The sequence below is a fragment of the Leopardus geoffroyi genome, chromosome D2 (assembly GCF_018350155.1).
Source record: "Leopardus geoffroyi isolate Oge1 chromosome D2, O.geoffroyi_Oge1_pat1.0, whole genome shotgun sequence".
Classification (NCBI taxonomy): domain Eukaryota; kingdom Metazoa; phylum Chordata; class Mammalia; order Carnivora; family Felidae; genus Leopardus; species Leopardus geoffroyi.
The window spans coordinates 13623185-13640098 of NC_059334.1; the positions used below are offsets into that span (position 1 = coordinate 13623185).

Genomic DNA, 16914 nt, shown 5'->3' on the forward strand with positions numbered 1-16914 from the left:
ATGCATCTCCATACCCTTCCCTCTCTGCCCAAGTCCAGGTAATGCATACAAAACTTTGGTCCTATTTCCGGTCTTGCATTGGGTATCAAATTCATCATCACTTAAGCAAAAGGGCTTTCCTGAATTCCTAAGCTAGGTTAGGGGCTCTAGCCCTAACCTTGCATAAGTACCCTTACAATAACTTCTGACACCAACGACCCAGAGTTAGGCCAAACTTCGTAGGTTGAGCACAGTCTCCCACAAGACTGCCTTCAGACAGCAGACAAAAGTTGGTGGGTGGGGGTTGTGTCTCCAGATCACTCTCTTATGACCAGCTTGCTGCTAGTTTGGGGGTTCCCACTACCACCTCACATTCAATAATTGGCTATAAGGACTGAACTCAGGAACATGGTATACTTAATTTTTAAAAATTTTATTTATTTAATCTCCACCCAACATGGGGCTGGAACTCACAAGCAGAAGATCAAGAGTCCTATGCACCTCTGACTGAGCCAATAAGGCACCCCATTATGATTACAGTTTTATTTTTTATTTTTTATTTATTTTTTTTTTTTAATTTTTTTTTTCAACGTTTATTTATTTTTGGGACAGAGAGAGACAGAGCATGAACGGGGGAGGGGCAGAGAGAGAGGGAGACACAGAATCGGAAACAGGCTCCAGGCTCCGAGCCATCAGCCCAGAGCCCGACGCGGGGCTCGAACTCACGGACCGCGAGATCGTGACCTGGCTGAAGTCGGACGCTTAACCGACTGCGCCACCCAGGCGCCCCGATTACAGTTTTATTATAGCAGAAAGAAAGAAAGAAAGAAAAGAAAGAAAGAAAGAAAGAAAGAAAGAAAGAAAGAAAGAAAGAAAGAAAGAAAGAAAGAAAGAAAGAAAGAAAGAAAGAAAGAAAGAAAGAAAGAGAAAGAAAAAAAAGAATGAGAGAAAGAAAGAAAAATACAGGAAAAGAAAGAAAAAGAGAAAGAAGAAAGAAAAGAAAGAAAAAGAGAAAGAAAAAAATACAAACAAACCGGCCAAAGGGAAAGACGCACAGGGAGAGGTCTGGGAGAGTCCCACAGATGAAGCTTCTGTTGTCCCCTCCCTATGGAGTCAGAACACCTCACCCTCCCAGCACATGGCACATTGGTGTAGAATTACACAGTGTATTGTCAACATGGGAGGCTCACCTGCTCCTGGGTCCTGAGTATTTATTTGGGTTTCATTATGTAGGCCATTTCAATCTCCAGCTCACCTCTGCTCCAACCCCCTGACCTTCCCAGAGGTAGGGGTGGTATTACCTGGATCAAAGTCTCAACTCTCTAACCACATGGTTGGTCCTTCTGGCCTGGCTAGCCCCCATCAGAGTGGACTCCTTAGCATAAACTGCCAGGGCTCACCTTGAGTAAGAGCCATCGCTGTCACTCCCAGGGTTCAAGAGGCTCCCTTTCTATGACTGGGGACAGAGGCAGCCACATTCTTATGGCACAACCCTGAAGGTCCCTTCTCTCTTCTACCCCTCTCAATTTATAGTTATTTAATGTCTTCCTAACCAAGGTTTTGTCTCTTTAAACTACTATATATAATGTTTCCAGTGATTATAAGACAACTCATGTTTTCAATTTTCTTTCACCTTTTTTTAGATCAATTCCTTTTTCTTTGAAAATTTTTATCACACAAAATAATGTTCTGAATATACACTATTTAGTTTTGTAAGTTTCTTCCAGTATGTTTACATAGTATATAAACATTAGGCAAATAATACCGGACCATTTCACTATGCTCAAAGTTTAAATTTTCATTCATCCCTAACATTTTATGAACATCCCATTTATTACACTTTATTTCTAATCCTGAGTGTGTGGCTATTTAGCATCCCATGTTATTTCATTTTTTTAACTTGTTTTATTTTTTTTAATTTACATCCAAATTAGCATACACTGCAACAATGATTTCAGGAGTAGTTTCCTTAGTGCCCCTTACCCATTTAGCCCATCCCCCCTCCCACAACCCCTCCCACAGCCCCTCCCATAACCCTCAGTTTTCTCCCCCTCCCTGTTTTCATATTATTTTTGTTTCCCTTCCCTTATGTTCATCTGTTTTGTCTCTTAAAGTCCTCATATGAGTGAAGTCATATGATTTGTCTTTCTCTAATTTCACTTAGCATAATACCCTCCAGTTGCATCCATGTAGTTGCAAATGGCAAGATTTCATTCTTTTTCGACTCCATGGTCTATACCACATCTTCTTTATCCATTTATCCATCAATGGACCTTTGGGGTCTTTCCATACTTTGGCTATTGCTGATAGTGCTGCTATAAACATCGGGGTGCCTGTGTCCCTTCGAAACAGCACACCTGTATCCCTTGGATAAACCCCTAGCAGTGCAATTGCTGGGGTCATAGGGTAGTTCTATTTTTAGTTTTTTGAGGAACCTCCATAGTGCCTTCCAGAGTGGCTGCACCAGCTTGCATTCCCATCTTTCATCTTTTTTATTCATTATGTTTTTCCAGGAACCAGCGAAATTTTCTTCCAAATTTTCTTACAAGGTTATATTGTAATATTCTTTCAACCCTGAATCACTAGATTATGTTGCTCGCTGTACAGCATATTGTGACAACTTGAAAAGCAAGTTCAGTTCAATTCAAACGAGTCACAGGTTGTCTACATTACACAACAGTAACACGAAGCATTTGTCACCACTCCCTTCCATCTTTGGCACAAGCAAAGAAGTCAGCTAGTCTTTTGAGTATGTGACTGACGGCCACGCGCCGCCTTCGCGACGTCACGCTCAGCGGCTCTACCGGAAGTGCGAGGTCACTCGCAGAACGCTGACACCACCGCACACCCCGCCCGGAGGCGCCTAGGCGACTGCGTTTAGGTCCCCTGCGCAGGCGCAGAAGCGGCTCCGGCGCTGCTCTTCAGGCACTGCCGCGGACACGCCCGAGGGCCTCGCACGGCTGGGGCCGGAAGTGCGTGCTCTCGGCCTTTCCGCGTCCCTCGCGGCGAGCGACAGGTCGCAGCGGCGCGGTCCGCTGTGAGGGTTCTCGGCCAACTGCTTCTACGCGGGGCCCGACGCCGCGGCGCTCGCTCCTGCTCCTCGGTCGAGAGAAGATGGTGGGCCGGAACAGCGCCATCGCCGCCGGTGTCTGCGGGGCTCTTTTTATCGGGTATTGCATTTACTTCGACCGCAAGAGACGAAGTGACCCCAACTTCAAGAACAGGCTTCGAGAACGTGAGTGTGGGTCCCCTCGGCACGGGGCCTGCAGCCTTTCCCCGCCTCCGCCTGCTTGCTCCTCGCTGCCGCGCGCGGGGGTGCGGGGGGCGTCGGGGGTGCAGGGCGGCCGCGGGCCTCCCAGGCGGAAAAAGGCGGCGGCGCCGGCTGCGCGCTCCCGGTACCGCTTCTGTCTTTGGGGCCCCGCATGATTGCCTCCATTTTGGAGGGACGATTTTTCCCATTTTGTCTTCCCCAAACATTTGCCGTATGAATGCACTCTGGTTTGTGTTATGATTTGGGCGTGGGGGCGGGCTCCTTTTGCAGTTCACCTGTTTAAACCTCTATTCATAACTCGAGAGTCGTGTGATTTGTATTTTGCGAAATTGTGCTTGAAACTTGGCTCCGCAAATGCACCCGTATCGCTGCTGCATTCTTAAACCCTCTTGGTAGCTTTCCTGAAAATGCTTCCAAGATATGAGTGAATGCTATAGAAATTGCAGGGGAGTCCAAAGGGCTGCGCTTCTCCTGTGGCTCAGTCTTATTTCATACCTGCGACATCTTTTACGAGACGTTTACAACAAGGGAGGTCGTGCCACCAAAACCTTTGTGATCTTTGAATTCCGGAGGCCTCCAAGAGCAAATTTGTAGCAATAAGAAATATTTTTGTAACTTTTCTGGGTTGTTCAGTCAAACGCTTTCTAAAAATTAAAGCCCAGAATGTAGGAAGAAATGATTAGTCTATTTCACACTTACTGTTTGATTAAGCTGTAGCAGGTTATCTCAGGTGTTCAGTGCCCCACGTGGCTAGTGACCTGCCCTCTTGGGGCTAGAAGATGATCTTGTACCATCTACAATATGACACCTAATTCCAGCTGTCTTCTGTTTTAGGAGGGAAGGGATACAGAGAATTTATTTTATTTACAGTTAGATAGATGGGGAGGGTGCCATTTTGGATTCAGAAACTCAGTTTTCCAGGCCCAGGTTAGTCACACATCAGCTGCATAATTTGGGCTTTCCGAATCTTAATTTTCTTAGTTGGTAAAATCAGGTGATGCCACCTGCCCCTGGTTGTTCTTGTGAAGATTGAGATGTTTGAAGTGCCCACCATCATTCCTGACCCAGAGAAAGCCCCTCTGCAAAGGCTGGCTGTAAACATTAACTAGAAATTCAGATTATTTGCTTGTAGTTCCCATTTCAGTAATAGTTGGAGGCATGGTGGTGGTGGTATGGCTACAGAGCTCTATAAAGAGTAGATTAATCCTTTCTTACTTTGGAAACACTGCAATCCTATTAGAAACCTTGAGAAAACTAATTTTTGGCCGAAGAAATCACAAAAGCCGTCCTTTTAGACAAATTGAGAGATTATTTTCATAATCCCTTTTCCATTATCTTCAATCCACAATTTTTTTTCTAGCATTAGCAATGGTCTACACTGATCTCAGTGGTCAGTTGAATTATTAGCTGAGTAACCTTGGGCACCCGACTTAAAGCTTTAGTGTCCCTCTTCTGTAAAATGTTATAATACATACGGAGTTTAGTACAGTCCCTGGCACATGGTAACTGATAGATGCTAGAGATTGATTATGAATATAATTATTATTTGACATTTTCTTTAGGAAGTAAAACTTCTATTCAGAGTAATTCTGCAATCTGTAAGTTCCTGTTTTACGTGTATTTTTAAAAGTAGATAAAGTCTCTTTTAACTTGTTAGGTGTACACAGTAGCATTTGGGACTAATTTCTAGTAAATACTGAGTCAAGGGCTGAATTTGCTTGCTGAATGTGTAACTCCCATGATTTTTCAGGCCCTTACCATCTTTCCCTTTATCATAGAGATAGTATTATGTACTGATAAGGTGACAATTAAATTGTCTCAAGAAACTAAAGCTAGAATCTTACTGGTAGAAATTTAAAGGAACTAAACCGTCTTAAAATTGGTAATTCTATCAGTCAGACATTCAACGACGATCACTCCTCTCCATCCTATTAAAAAAAAAGCAACTATTAAGATTGGATAGTAATGGAAAACAAGTTCCTATCTACTGGGTTTCGTTATTTTTGTCATTTTTCATAAATTCTGGCTTAGCAAACTGGACGTACCTGTTTATCCCACAAACTTGCCTTGTTCATTTTTGAGGTACCTTTTATTTTTTTATGGGAATGTCTTCACGTCTGGTAGAAGGTAGAGGAGGGACAGTAGAGTTGTTCTGCAAACTGAGAAGGCACTTTGAAACTGGAAAATCAAGCAGGTGACCCCATGGGTTTACAGTTTTATTCAGCATAACTTAACGGGGGTGGGGGGAGTCAGATGGTGATCCGGCTGCAGATTTTCCCCTGCAAAGTCCAGACCTTCGTCCGCAGATTGAGTGAAGAGACTAGCAGAAGAGCATTGTTGCAAGATCGAAGGGTTCGCATGCATCTCAGAGCATTTGCATTGACCTAAATGACAGCTAACCTTTAATTATATATTGTGGCACTACGTGTGCGTCAGGAAGGAGAAAGACTATGTTCTCTCTCTCAGATTCGTGGGGGGCCAAGAAAAAGCCTTCCCCAGTCCTCACCTTGAGCCTTTCTGAGGCACGTGCATTAATCTCCAAGGGTCCAGGAACACACAGTCCCAGGAGAGGTCATCCAGTGAGCTTGAACAAGACGGAAGGCCAAAGATGGAGTCAGTATTGTCGCCTCTCTTAACGACTTCTCGCCAGCATATAGAGGCAATACAGAGTAGTGTTTGAGTACACACGTTCTGAAATTCAGCTGCTTGCTTTTGAATTGCCCCTCCGCCAGTTATTAGTTGTGACCTTGGTAAATTTTCTCAAGTGGAAATGCTAATCGTACCTGTCTTAGTGTTCCTGAGGAGTAAGTAAGCCAGGTGATACTTAGAATAGTGTCTGGCGTGTGGCATCTAAAACTTACTGAGTGCTTACCCTTCACATCTGAGTGTTCCTTTGTCTTCATGTCTGGCTCTTCTGTGCAGTCTTCCACTCCTCTTCTGGTCATGGCAATCTCCTTCCAGCACTGGTGATGTTTAGTAATTACTTGATATAGTATGGTATTCATTACTTTCTGCCTAAAGACAGACACACGGGGGACGGCTGGGTGGCTCAGCAGGGGTGGCTCGGTTGGTTAAGGGTCCCACTCTTGATTTTGGCTTAGGTCGTGATCTCACACTTCCTTGAGATCTGAGCCCTGCCTGACAAGGTGGAGCCTGCTTGGGATCCTCCCTTCCTCCCTCTTCCCCTTCCCCCGTTTGTGTGTGCGCATGTGTATACACTCTCTCTCTCAAAATGAATAAACATTTAAAAAAAAGAAAAATGGGCTGTCTTCACTTGATCTTAGCCAAAAGGCCAAGGAGCGATGGACTGTCTTCAAATTTACATACAAGATCAGCTTATTTAACCTATATTGTTTTGTTGAAACTGCTAGAATTGTATTTAAGTCTTAGAGTTGTAGCACTTTAGGTACGCTGGGGGCTAGAGTTGGCAAGAGCTCCTGGTGTGGTTACACCCAGTTTGTAAGGGGAGATAAGAAATTTCCTGGACCACAGTAAATTAACCCATCTCCCTGCAGTTAGGCAAACAGGTCCCTACCTCTTCAGTCATGCACTGATTAGACTTGGATTTATAGAACACTAAGGTTTTCAGAGGACATTTGCTTGTCTTTTATGGCTTTTGTTCCTCGTAGTAGTAAGATTAAACATGCCTTATCTTTGCAGAGTTAAGAGATTTATTTGCCAAAGATCACCCACATAATAAGCATTTGAGTCTTACCTTTCTTAGCTCTGCCACAGTCTCCATGTTACCGGTAGTTTTAATGATTAGTAATGCAGCATGGCACAACTCCTAAGCTGAGGAGCTGGTGTCGAACTATCTCGGTACCACATGCATACTGAGGTCGTTCATTACCAACTCCTCGTGTGGCACGTGATAAACCGGACACAGTTAAGAAATATTTTACATGCATTAACTCATTTAATCTTCACAAGAATGCTGTGAAGCATGTACTGTTCTAGACCAGTTTTACATCCGGAGAAAGTGGGGTACGGGTTCCTGTAACTTGTCCTGGGTCACACTAGTAGCGAGAAGAGCTGGGGTAGAAACAAAGCTAGTGCTTCCTCTGTGCTAACACTCCTTCATGTGGAGTATATAATTAAATAGCAACTTAAAATACCGTTGGTGTCCTTTATTGATTTGGCTTAAGTGTTGACTGATGATTAAGATTTTAAACATCACTTGCTTCTGAGATAGGTAGTATTGCCTTTTCATGTCAAAAACAAGACAAAGAAACAAAACAACTTCCAGAGTGTAGGCAGAAGTTTTTTTTCTTTTATTTTTTTTCCAGTGTTTAATTTTGAGAAAGAGACAGAGTGTGAGCATGGGAGGGGAGGGCGGGGGGGAGACACAGAATCTGAAGCAGGTCCCGGGCTCTGAGCTGTAGGCACAGAGCCCCACAGGGGGCTTGAACTCATGAACTGTGAGATCATGACCTGAGCTAAAGTCAGACGCTTCACCGACTGAGCCACCCAGGCTCCCCAGCAGTGGTTTTTTTCCTTAACCAGCCAGCAGTAGTTAAGAATTTTGCAGTGCATTTCTGAACACTGTCTTCTTACCCCCTCTTTTTTCCCACTTAGGAATGTCAGATAGCTTTCAGCATGCAGTAAAGATTAAATCTGTTATATTTCAGTTATAATACTTTCTAACAGCAGTGGCTTAATTCTTGCTTGTGTTTCATGTCCTGTATAGACTGGGGGGGGGGGGGGGGGACTTGCTCTGCTTGTGGTATTTAATTAATCAGCTCTTAGAACTGTCTGTCTTGAAAATTGCTGATCTTGGTGCCCCAGAGGGAAGGAAAAAGCTCTTGCTCAGAAATGTCACGTTGTCCATAGCTCATTGACCAGAACTATTTATAAGACCTTGACAAATCACAAGGAGACAGGAGAATAGGAGAGCCCTACTCAGGGATGTTTCGCACATAGCATATATGACTGTCACAGCAGTTTGACTTCTTTTGATTCCCATTTTAATGATGATAAAGTGAAAATATTCCATGTCTTGCAGGAAGAAAGAAACAAAAGCTTGCCAAGGAGAGAGCTGGACTTTCCAAGGTAATACTTAATCTGTTTTTTTGTTTAGGTTGTATAATATACTTCATACCTCACTTGAAATGTGTATTTTGAGAAAGCTAGTTGATAACAGGCGTTGATTTTTTTATTTTAAAATACAATTTGTTGTTTCTCGGAATAGTTAAGTCAGTTCAACTGCAGATTATCCGGTCCATCATTATTTCCTCCCTGTTGGCCCTAACCGCAGACAGTTTATTACATGAGCAATATTTAAGGGGCAATAAGATGATACTCTCCAGAAAACAATTCTACCAAAAGGTTCAAACTTTCTCACTCAGCTGCTTCAGAATAATACAATACAACATTAATTATTAATTTTCTTTTGTTCAGCTTCCTTTAAAAGAACCACATGCTATTTGTTTCAGAAGTTATATAGGATTATTCATAGCCTCTGATCCAGAATCCCACCGTGTGGCACATTTTTACCTTGATGTAATATGTACATATAGATAGAAATCTTTCTACTTTTTTCTTTTCATAGATTCTGTGTTCATGATTATTTTTAATGACTACATAGGTTTCTCTGCTTGATAAAAAAATGTTCTGTGACATGTGTAAGTCAAGTAAGTAAATGTTAGTCATTGCACATATACCTCATATACCTTTTCTTTTTTATTAGAATTAGTTCCATTGCTTGGATTCCCAGGACTTGGACTACTGGATCAGTAGTGGTTCTTTTTAAAGCAAGTTGGAAAAAAAGAAAAAGAAAAAAAATACCAAGTTGGAGCAAGGAAAAATGAAATTCATAACTGTTATATTTTGTTGTTGTGATACAATTGAATAATCCCAACATAGCTAAAAGAATGGACATGATGATAGGGAAGTGAAACTGAGAGGTGGCCACTTTGTTCCATTATGTCCAGACTCCTTTAGAATATTTCAGTAACCTTTTTTGTCTCGACATGAGAAAGTAGGTATAGACACATGCACCCTGTGTATTTTCAGATTCAGGTGTAATCACATTCTTGCCTGTGTTGGGCTGGTTAATGAAAGATGCCTCCACTTTCAGAAATTTAAATTTTTTGTGTGTTTGTTGGTAATGAGAATGTATAGAAGTCAGGAATCAAAAACTCCCAGTAATAGAAGTCTAGGTTTTTAAATAAAACAGGCCTTTTTTTTTTGGTTTATTTGTTTTGAGAAAGAGCATGAGCAGGGGAGGGTCAGAGAGGGAGAGAATCCTAAGCAGGCTCTGTGCTGTCAGTTCGAGGCCTGATGCGGGGCTTGAACTCATGAATTGTGAAATAATGACCTGAGCCAAAGTTAAGAGTCAGATGCTTAACTGAGCCACCCAGGTGCCCCAAAACAGGACTTTTTATTTTTATTTTTATTTTTATTTTTTTATTTTATGTTTTTTAATTTTTTTTTTTTAACGTTTATTTATTTTTGAGACAGAGACAGAGCATGAACAGGGGAGGGGCAGAGAGAGAGGGAGACACAGAATCTGAAACAAGCTCCAGGCTCTGAGTGGTCAGCACAGAGCCTGACGCGGGGCTCAAACTCACAGACTGTGAGATCATGACCTGAGCCGAAGTCAGATGCTTAACCGACCAAGCCACCCAGGCACCCCAAAACAGGACTTTTTAATAATAGGTTTACATTTTTTGAAAAGACAAGTCTTGGGGCACCTGGGTGGCTCAGTCAGTTAAGCAGTCAACTCTTGGTTTTGGCTCAGGTCAGGGTTTGTTGGTTTGAGCCCAGCGTGGGGCTCTGTGCTGACAGTGCGGAGCCTACTCGAAATTCTCTCTCTGCTCCTCTGTCCCTCAAAATAAACAAACTTAAAAAAAATAATAAAGAGGTAAGTCCTATAGCTAGTGGCATTATGTATTACTATAGTCTGATAATATGTAACAAACTACAAAACCAATAACTTAAGTAAAGCTACTTATTAACAGTTTGTGTTAGCAGAGAAATTGGGAGTAGCTCAGATGTCCAACAAACAGATTGTGATTATGTAATCCTGTATTTCTCCATGGAATAGTCTCCTACCATTTACATGTAATCTTTTAGATGCATGTAAAATCTATTCAAAATAATGGATCAGAGGAACAGTTGGTTATAGTTATATAAAAATGTATAATAATGGTTATCAAAATAGTGTAAATTGCATATTTTATGGTATAGATAATTGTAGTCTTCATTTTTTAAGTTTGATGCACAGCTTTCTAAGAACTGTTCTAATTTCAGTTTAATCAGTAAGGTTTTTTTTGCATTCATTTAAATGTAGATACTAAACTGTAATGCTTGTGAGTATTAAAGAGTAAATTTATCATTTTTTATAATGAGCTCTTCAGTTTTTTGTTCTTTTGTTTTTAGTGCAATGATTTTCTGTGTATTGGTTATATTCCCAGCATAATTTTGGTATCATGTATTAAATGTTCTGTTTCCAAACAGTTACCTGACCTTAAAGATGCAGAAGCTGTTCAGAAATTCTTCCTTGAAGAAATACAGCTTGGTGAAGAGTTGCTAGCCCAAGGTAATAATCATTAAAAGACTAGGAAATTAGAATTCCTCACACTAATACAAATTTGTGGTGGTAAGGGACTTTTTTGTGTGTAGTACAGCAGCTGTTAAGAAAGGTATTCTAATATTTCAAGACAAGTCACTTAATAATGGGAGGATTATTTTATTTAAGACTGACTCTTGGGGCACCTGGGTGGCTCAGTTTAAGTGTCTGACTCTTGATTTCAGCTCAGGTCATGAGCCCTATGTCCATCTGCACACTGTGCATGGAGCCTGCTTAAGATTCTCTCTGCCCTTCTCCCCACCTAGTGCGTGCGCACTCACTCTCTTTTATAAAAAAAAAAAAAGGAAAGAAAATTGGCTCTAGAAGTGAATACTTGCTGTGGGTTATCCTTGTCCATAATATGTTTTGAGTGAATTTTAGGTTTACTTGATACATGATACAGAGAATATAGTAAGTAATCTTTACAAGTGAGGTATTTTTTAGCAGTTTAGAGAATATAGTCCTAATGCAATATATAAATAGTAACTGGAAGAATACGCTTCCTCAGCTTCTTCACCTAATCTTTAGTAGGTCTTTTCCAGTATTTATAGGAAGGAATGGGTCATATAATTCCTGGAGAAGGTTAATTTACCTGTCAGGGTCACACAGTGAGTTCACGGTGCTTAATTTCAGGACCAGTGAACTGAATCTGATCTAGAGTTTAGGCTTTGTGCATTATGTATTCAACTAAGGATTAAGAGTTCTGTTTTTAGGGGCTCCTTGGTAGTTCAGTCAGTTGAGCGCGACTGACTCATTTCGGATCAGGTCATGATCTCATGGTGTATGAGATCAAGCCCTGCATCGAGCTCTGTGCTGACAGTGCAGGGCCTGCTTGGGATTCTCTCTCCCTCTCTGTCCCTACCCTGCTCACGCACGTTCTCTCTCTCTCTTTCTCAAATAAGTAAACTAGAAACAAAAGTTCTTTTTCTAAAACATTACTATTACGAAGTTAAAATGCTCACACTGACAAATTGAAAACTATAATTCAGTAATTTAGAGTCTTAAATATATTTGTAAATTTTTAGTGTCAAATTACCTTTTATTTCAAAAGTAGCTTTGAAGTAGTAGTTGCTGTCGTTGATAAAAATGTATCAAGTGTCAAGTTTTTTTTATGCTCATTGCTGTATCTTAGATTTGGATAGTATTGAACTGCACAGTGTAGGTCATTTGTGGTTATTTTACCTGTTTTTATGGAAAGATATTAAAGGTTTGAGGTGGTGGTGATGTGTTACTTTTGATCACGTTTCCCCCTTCCCAATAATTTCTTTGCTTTGATTTTTTCTTTAAGAAATAATTGTCTTATTTGGATGGTATAGTAGGCTGATAATACTTATAAATGAAAATGGGAATGGCTTACTAGAAAATAATCTTGGCTTTTTTACCCCAGTTCATTAAGAAACCTGTGAGGTTTAATCATAGGGTAGTAGTAAAGCACTTAAATCCTCATAGGGCTCATTTAAGAGGCTGTATTAAATATCCGAACAGAAAAATCTGCATGGATAGGGATATCTGTGTCTAAGGGTATAGGTTGTATATCGATTCATGCAAACAAATTCTCAGAATTTTTTGTTGATGCTCATAAATATGTCTATCAAAGTTTTCTTCTTTCTCCCAAAATATCAACATTATTTTAAATTATTTTATTTACAGTCCAAACTACTAGAGTATAGTGCATTAATTACTTCTCTTTGGATTATCTCGAAGATCCATGTGTTGTGGCCATCTGTCTGACTTGAACTGTTAGATCCAGATTGAGAAGGACAGTAACTCATAGTGGTTGAGGGGGAAGGTCAAGGAGGGACAGGGAAGAGTTATTTTTCTTCCCAAGTTCATGTTCCACACTTTAACTCAATACCATACAGAGGGTTACTTAACAACTCTGCCAAGCTGCTTTTTTTCCCAGTGGAAACTACCAGCCCAGCTCAAGGTTGAAGAGTCAGGTGGTTAGAATTAGGGGAGAAGTCAACATCAAAGTAAGCCAAGTGAAGGCATAATTGACTTAGGCAGTAAACTTCATTTCACATGGTCTCCTCCATCTAGGGGTCTTCCATAAGCATATTCTGTTAACTGAGCCAGATCTCATCTTAGGATACCTTGAATGGGCTCAGGTCTACAAACTAGAGAGGAAATGGTTTCATCTGCATTGAATTGCTTTGGTTGGTCATTAACTGTTTGCATTGTTTTTAGAAATATTAGGAGGTGTCTCAGAATCCCCTGTGTTCTACACTAACACTCCAGTAGTAGCTTTATTTCCATTTAATAATCAGAATTAATATCCCCAGGCAACAGTGTAAATCCCCTACATTGCCTGTAAATTCAATGGCATGAGGATTCAGTGGCCAAGTGGCGTTTTAATTTCCAAGTTAATGGAGTCATTTGTCCCCTGATGAAAGTCAAAGCCCAGGCTGAAGACCTAAGTCTTAATTTTCTTTTTTATAATTTTTTTTTTTTTTTTTAATTTTAGGGAGAACATAAGCAGAGGAGAGGGGCAGGGAGGTTAGGGCAGAGGTGGGGTGGTGGGAGGGGGGGGAGAGAGAGAGAGAGAGAGAATGAGAATGAGAATGAATTATAAGCAGGCTCCATGCTTACTGCAGAGCCCGACGTGGGGCATGATCCCACGACCCCTGGGATCATGACCTGAGCCAAAATTAAGAGTCAGATGCTCCACTGACTGATCTACTCAGGCACCTCAGTCTTTTGTGTTTCCTCTTTTAAATACTTCTTTGTAGAGTTGTACTTTCTTCAGTTTGAATACCTCAGTCTTCAGATTTTCTCAAGTGAAAATGTCAAAGCAGGCAGTTCCTCTTCATACACCATTCTTCAGTCACTTACTCGGTCATTTTCTTCTTCTGGGTCAGAAAACTTCGCTTACTGGTTTCTTACAGAGGCTGTGACTCCGGAGCAGGCAGATGAAAAAGATGCACAGGGTGGTGGGTGGACAGGACGGGAGTCTTTCGCCATCCGGATGCACCACCCTCCTAGGGTTTTTTCTGTATCTGCTTGTGATGCCATTCAGATAGTGTAAGCCATTAGTGTAAAGTGAACTCGGCCTTCTTTTCCACCTCAGTCCCCAGTCTTTAGTTCTTTCTTCTCATAGAAAAGTACTGTTCCATTGTTAGCAATTTTTAATATGTTGCAGAAATATTCTAAGTCTGTAAACAGTAATATACTTGCATATTTCTGCACTTAATTTCTCCCCTTTGTGTGTGTTTTGAAGACCCTTTCGTATCTGTGCATGTGATCTGATTCGTTCTTATTAATGGTTTCATAATACTCAGTTATATGAAGGTACCGCAGATTATTTCCAGGTTTTTACTTCTTTGATGTTTTTGGTCATGGTCACTTGGAAACGTAGTGAAGGCTGTACAGTTGGGTTTTTGACAGAGGCAAACAAAGGCTTTCCAGGTCACGTCACTTTTATGTAAATCTTCCAGGTGAATATGAGAAGGGTGTAGACCATCTGACAAATGCGATTGCAGTGTGTGGACAGCCACAGCAGTTGCTGCAAGTGTTACAGCAAACTCTTCCACCGCCAGTGTTCCAGATGCTTCTGACCAAGCTTCCGACAATTAGTCAGGTGAGGATTTGAAATGTTAACAAAAGTGAGTAGAATATAAAAAAAGAAATGTTTCAGGGACATGGACTTTTAAAAATTAGTGAAACCATAAAGGCCATTCTTACTGTTACAAAGAAAAATTAGTCTAGTGAACATGATGAAATTCTGAAACTCATTCTTGGGATGAAATCAGAATTGGAGATACCCGTGCTTGAAAATGGTCTTCCCTGATAACATTTGAGTGAGTGGTCATAAGATCTAGTCATTGTGCCCTCTGTGCGGATCAGAAAGTGTGTCTCAGGGGCACCTGGGTGGCTCAGTCAGTTAAGCATCTGACTCTAGATCTCAGCTCAGGTCTTGATCTCAGGGTCCTGAGTTCAAGCCCCACTTTGGGCTCTGTCGTGAGTGTGAAGCCTACTTCAAACAAAAAAAGAAGGAAGTGCGTCTCATAGTATTAAATCTCAGACCTTGGTATTCACATACCAGAATTCAGGCCCCTCTCACCTACTTTCTAAAAGTAGCTTTCTACCTTCTCCTGTGAGCCCATGCATTCAGTGAAGTGGCCTGGCAGAGGACAGAGGAGCTAAGATGGCACAGCCTGAAACTAGATCATAAAGGATTGTAGATTGCCTCTGACCTCACTTGTCTAAAGGCCCCAGTGCCTCCGCTTTTGCCAAGGTGGGCTTTGAGCTTGGAGCTATTTAACTACATCCTCAAATCTGTATTGAACACAGTACCATTTGTATAAAAGATGACCTATAACTTAAGAGTTGATTAAAATTGCATTCTGTTCATTTTTAATCGTCTCCAGGAACTGAAATGAATCTATTTTTTGGAACAGTTTGTGTATTCATGTGTTAATTCCCATAGTTGATGTGATTAAAAATTAATAAAATGACTGGTTAGTTCTTCAAACTGATCTTTATTCAACTAGTTGGAGAAGGCACTAGAAAGAAAACAAAGTCCCCAAAGATTTAAGGGAGAGGGTTGAAAAACCAAAGATTTGGTCTTAAACCTTTTTATTTAGACTAGTGTGGCTCCTAGCGTGTCTGTATCAGAATCCTCTTATAGTGTCTACTCTTGGAAAGGCAGCATAGCGCGGTGCTTTTGGAAGATTGACCTGAGGGTGAGGTCTTTTGAAATATGGATGAGTTTGGGATGAAGCCTGAATTCCTCTTTATAAAAATGGCCTCCTTTACTTAGTTAACTTACCTCATATTATTTTGACATATTTTCAAATGCTAATTTTGGAAGTACTTTCGGAGCATTTTCAGGCCAAAAAGGGAAATGTTTGGAGGCTAAGATGACCAGTAAAAAATCAGTATTCTTAGTTTATGTGGGAGTGAAAGAGATCTTAAATTCTTTTTGGTTTTAGTTATATAATTGACCAACCTCTAAAACAGTGCATGTTATTCTTCCTTTATTAACTTGGATTTTGAAATGGGACTGACCGCATGATCATTATTTTCTTTGATAACAGTGTTTAAGAGTGTTAAATGTTGAAATTGTAGAATGGGTAAACTTTAGCAAGATTTGATTTCTTTGACTGCAGAGGACATCTCCCCCCCCCCCCCGCCTTAAAAATTTTTTTGGGAGGTGCCTGGGTGGCTCAGTCGTTTAAACATGACTCTTGATTTCAGCTTGAGTCATGATCTCATGGTTTGTGGGTTCGAGCCCCACATCAGGCTCTGTGTGCTGGTGCGGAGCCCACTTGGGATTCTCTCTCTTTGCTCCTCCTCTGCACATGTGTGCACATTCTCTCTCTCTCTCTCTCTCTCTCTCTCTCTCTCACAAAATAAACTTGAAAAAAAAAAATTCTGGTTTTAATTGAAGTGTTGTTGACACAAAATGTTACATTAGTTTCACATGTACTGCTTACTGATTTAACAGGTATACTTTATGGTCTGCTTTTCTCACTGATGTCTCACCACACAACATTGTTAAACGATCGTGGCTATATTCCCTATGCTGTACTTGTTATTCCCGTGACTCATTCATTCCATGACTGGGAGCCTGTACCTCCCACTCCCCTTCGCTTGCTTTGCCTATGCCCCCTCCCCCACTTCCCTTCTAGCAGTTGCCAGTTTGTGTTTATGGGTCTCTGTTTTTTTGTTCGTTTTGTTTTTTAGATTCCACATATAAGTGAATTCAGATAGTGTTCATCCGTGTCTGACTTAATTCACATAGCCTAATACCCTCTAGGTCCATCCATACTGCCGTTAGCAAGATCTCGTTCTTCTGGCTGAGTAATTGTCCATTAAATTATATATATGCCACTTTATCCATTCATCTATTGATGGACACATAGTTTGCTTCCATATCTTGGCTATTGTAAGTAATGCTGCAATAAACATAGGGTTGTGTACATCTTTTCGAGTTAGTATTTTCATTTTCTTTGGATAAATAACCAGCAATGGAATTGCTGGATCGTATGGTATTCCTATTTAAATTTTTTAAGGAACCTCTTTACTGTTTGCCACAGTGGCTGCACACCAGCAGTGCACGAGTGTTCCCTTTTCTCCCCATCCTTGCCAACGT

General features: G+C 40.9%; 1 protein-coding gene and 1 non-coding gene across 4 annotated transcripts in view; both read left to right on the forward strand.

Moving 5' to 3' along the window:
* The first annotated feature begins 2809 nt into the window (after positions 1 to 2809).
* TOMM20 (translocase of outer mitochondrial membrane 20) overlaps positions 2810 to 16914 on the forward strand; it is a 35051-nt gene continuing 20946 nt past the window's right edge. Inside the window, exons 1-4 of one of the 3 annotated variants that reach the window (XM_045437319.1) lie at positions 2810 to 3214; positions 8253 to 8299; positions 10709 to 10790; positions 14255 to 14397. In XM_045437319.1, coding sequence (XP_045293275.1) covers positions 3094 to 3214; positions 8253 to 8299; positions 10709 to 10790; positions 14255 to 14397 — 393 coding nt within the window. In that variant the 5' untranslated portion in view covers positions 2810 to 3093. The remainder of the gene's footprint in view (positions 3215 to 8252; positions 8300 to 10708; positions 10791 to 14254; positions 14398 to 16914) is intronic. The other 2 variants (XM_045437320.1, XM_045437318.1) reach the window with 2 other exon arrangements.
* Positions 3622 to 3756, forward strand: LOC123577603. The gene has a single exon (XR_006701954.1). It is a non-coding gene; the product is annotated as a small nucleolar RNA SNORA14 (small nucleolar RNA).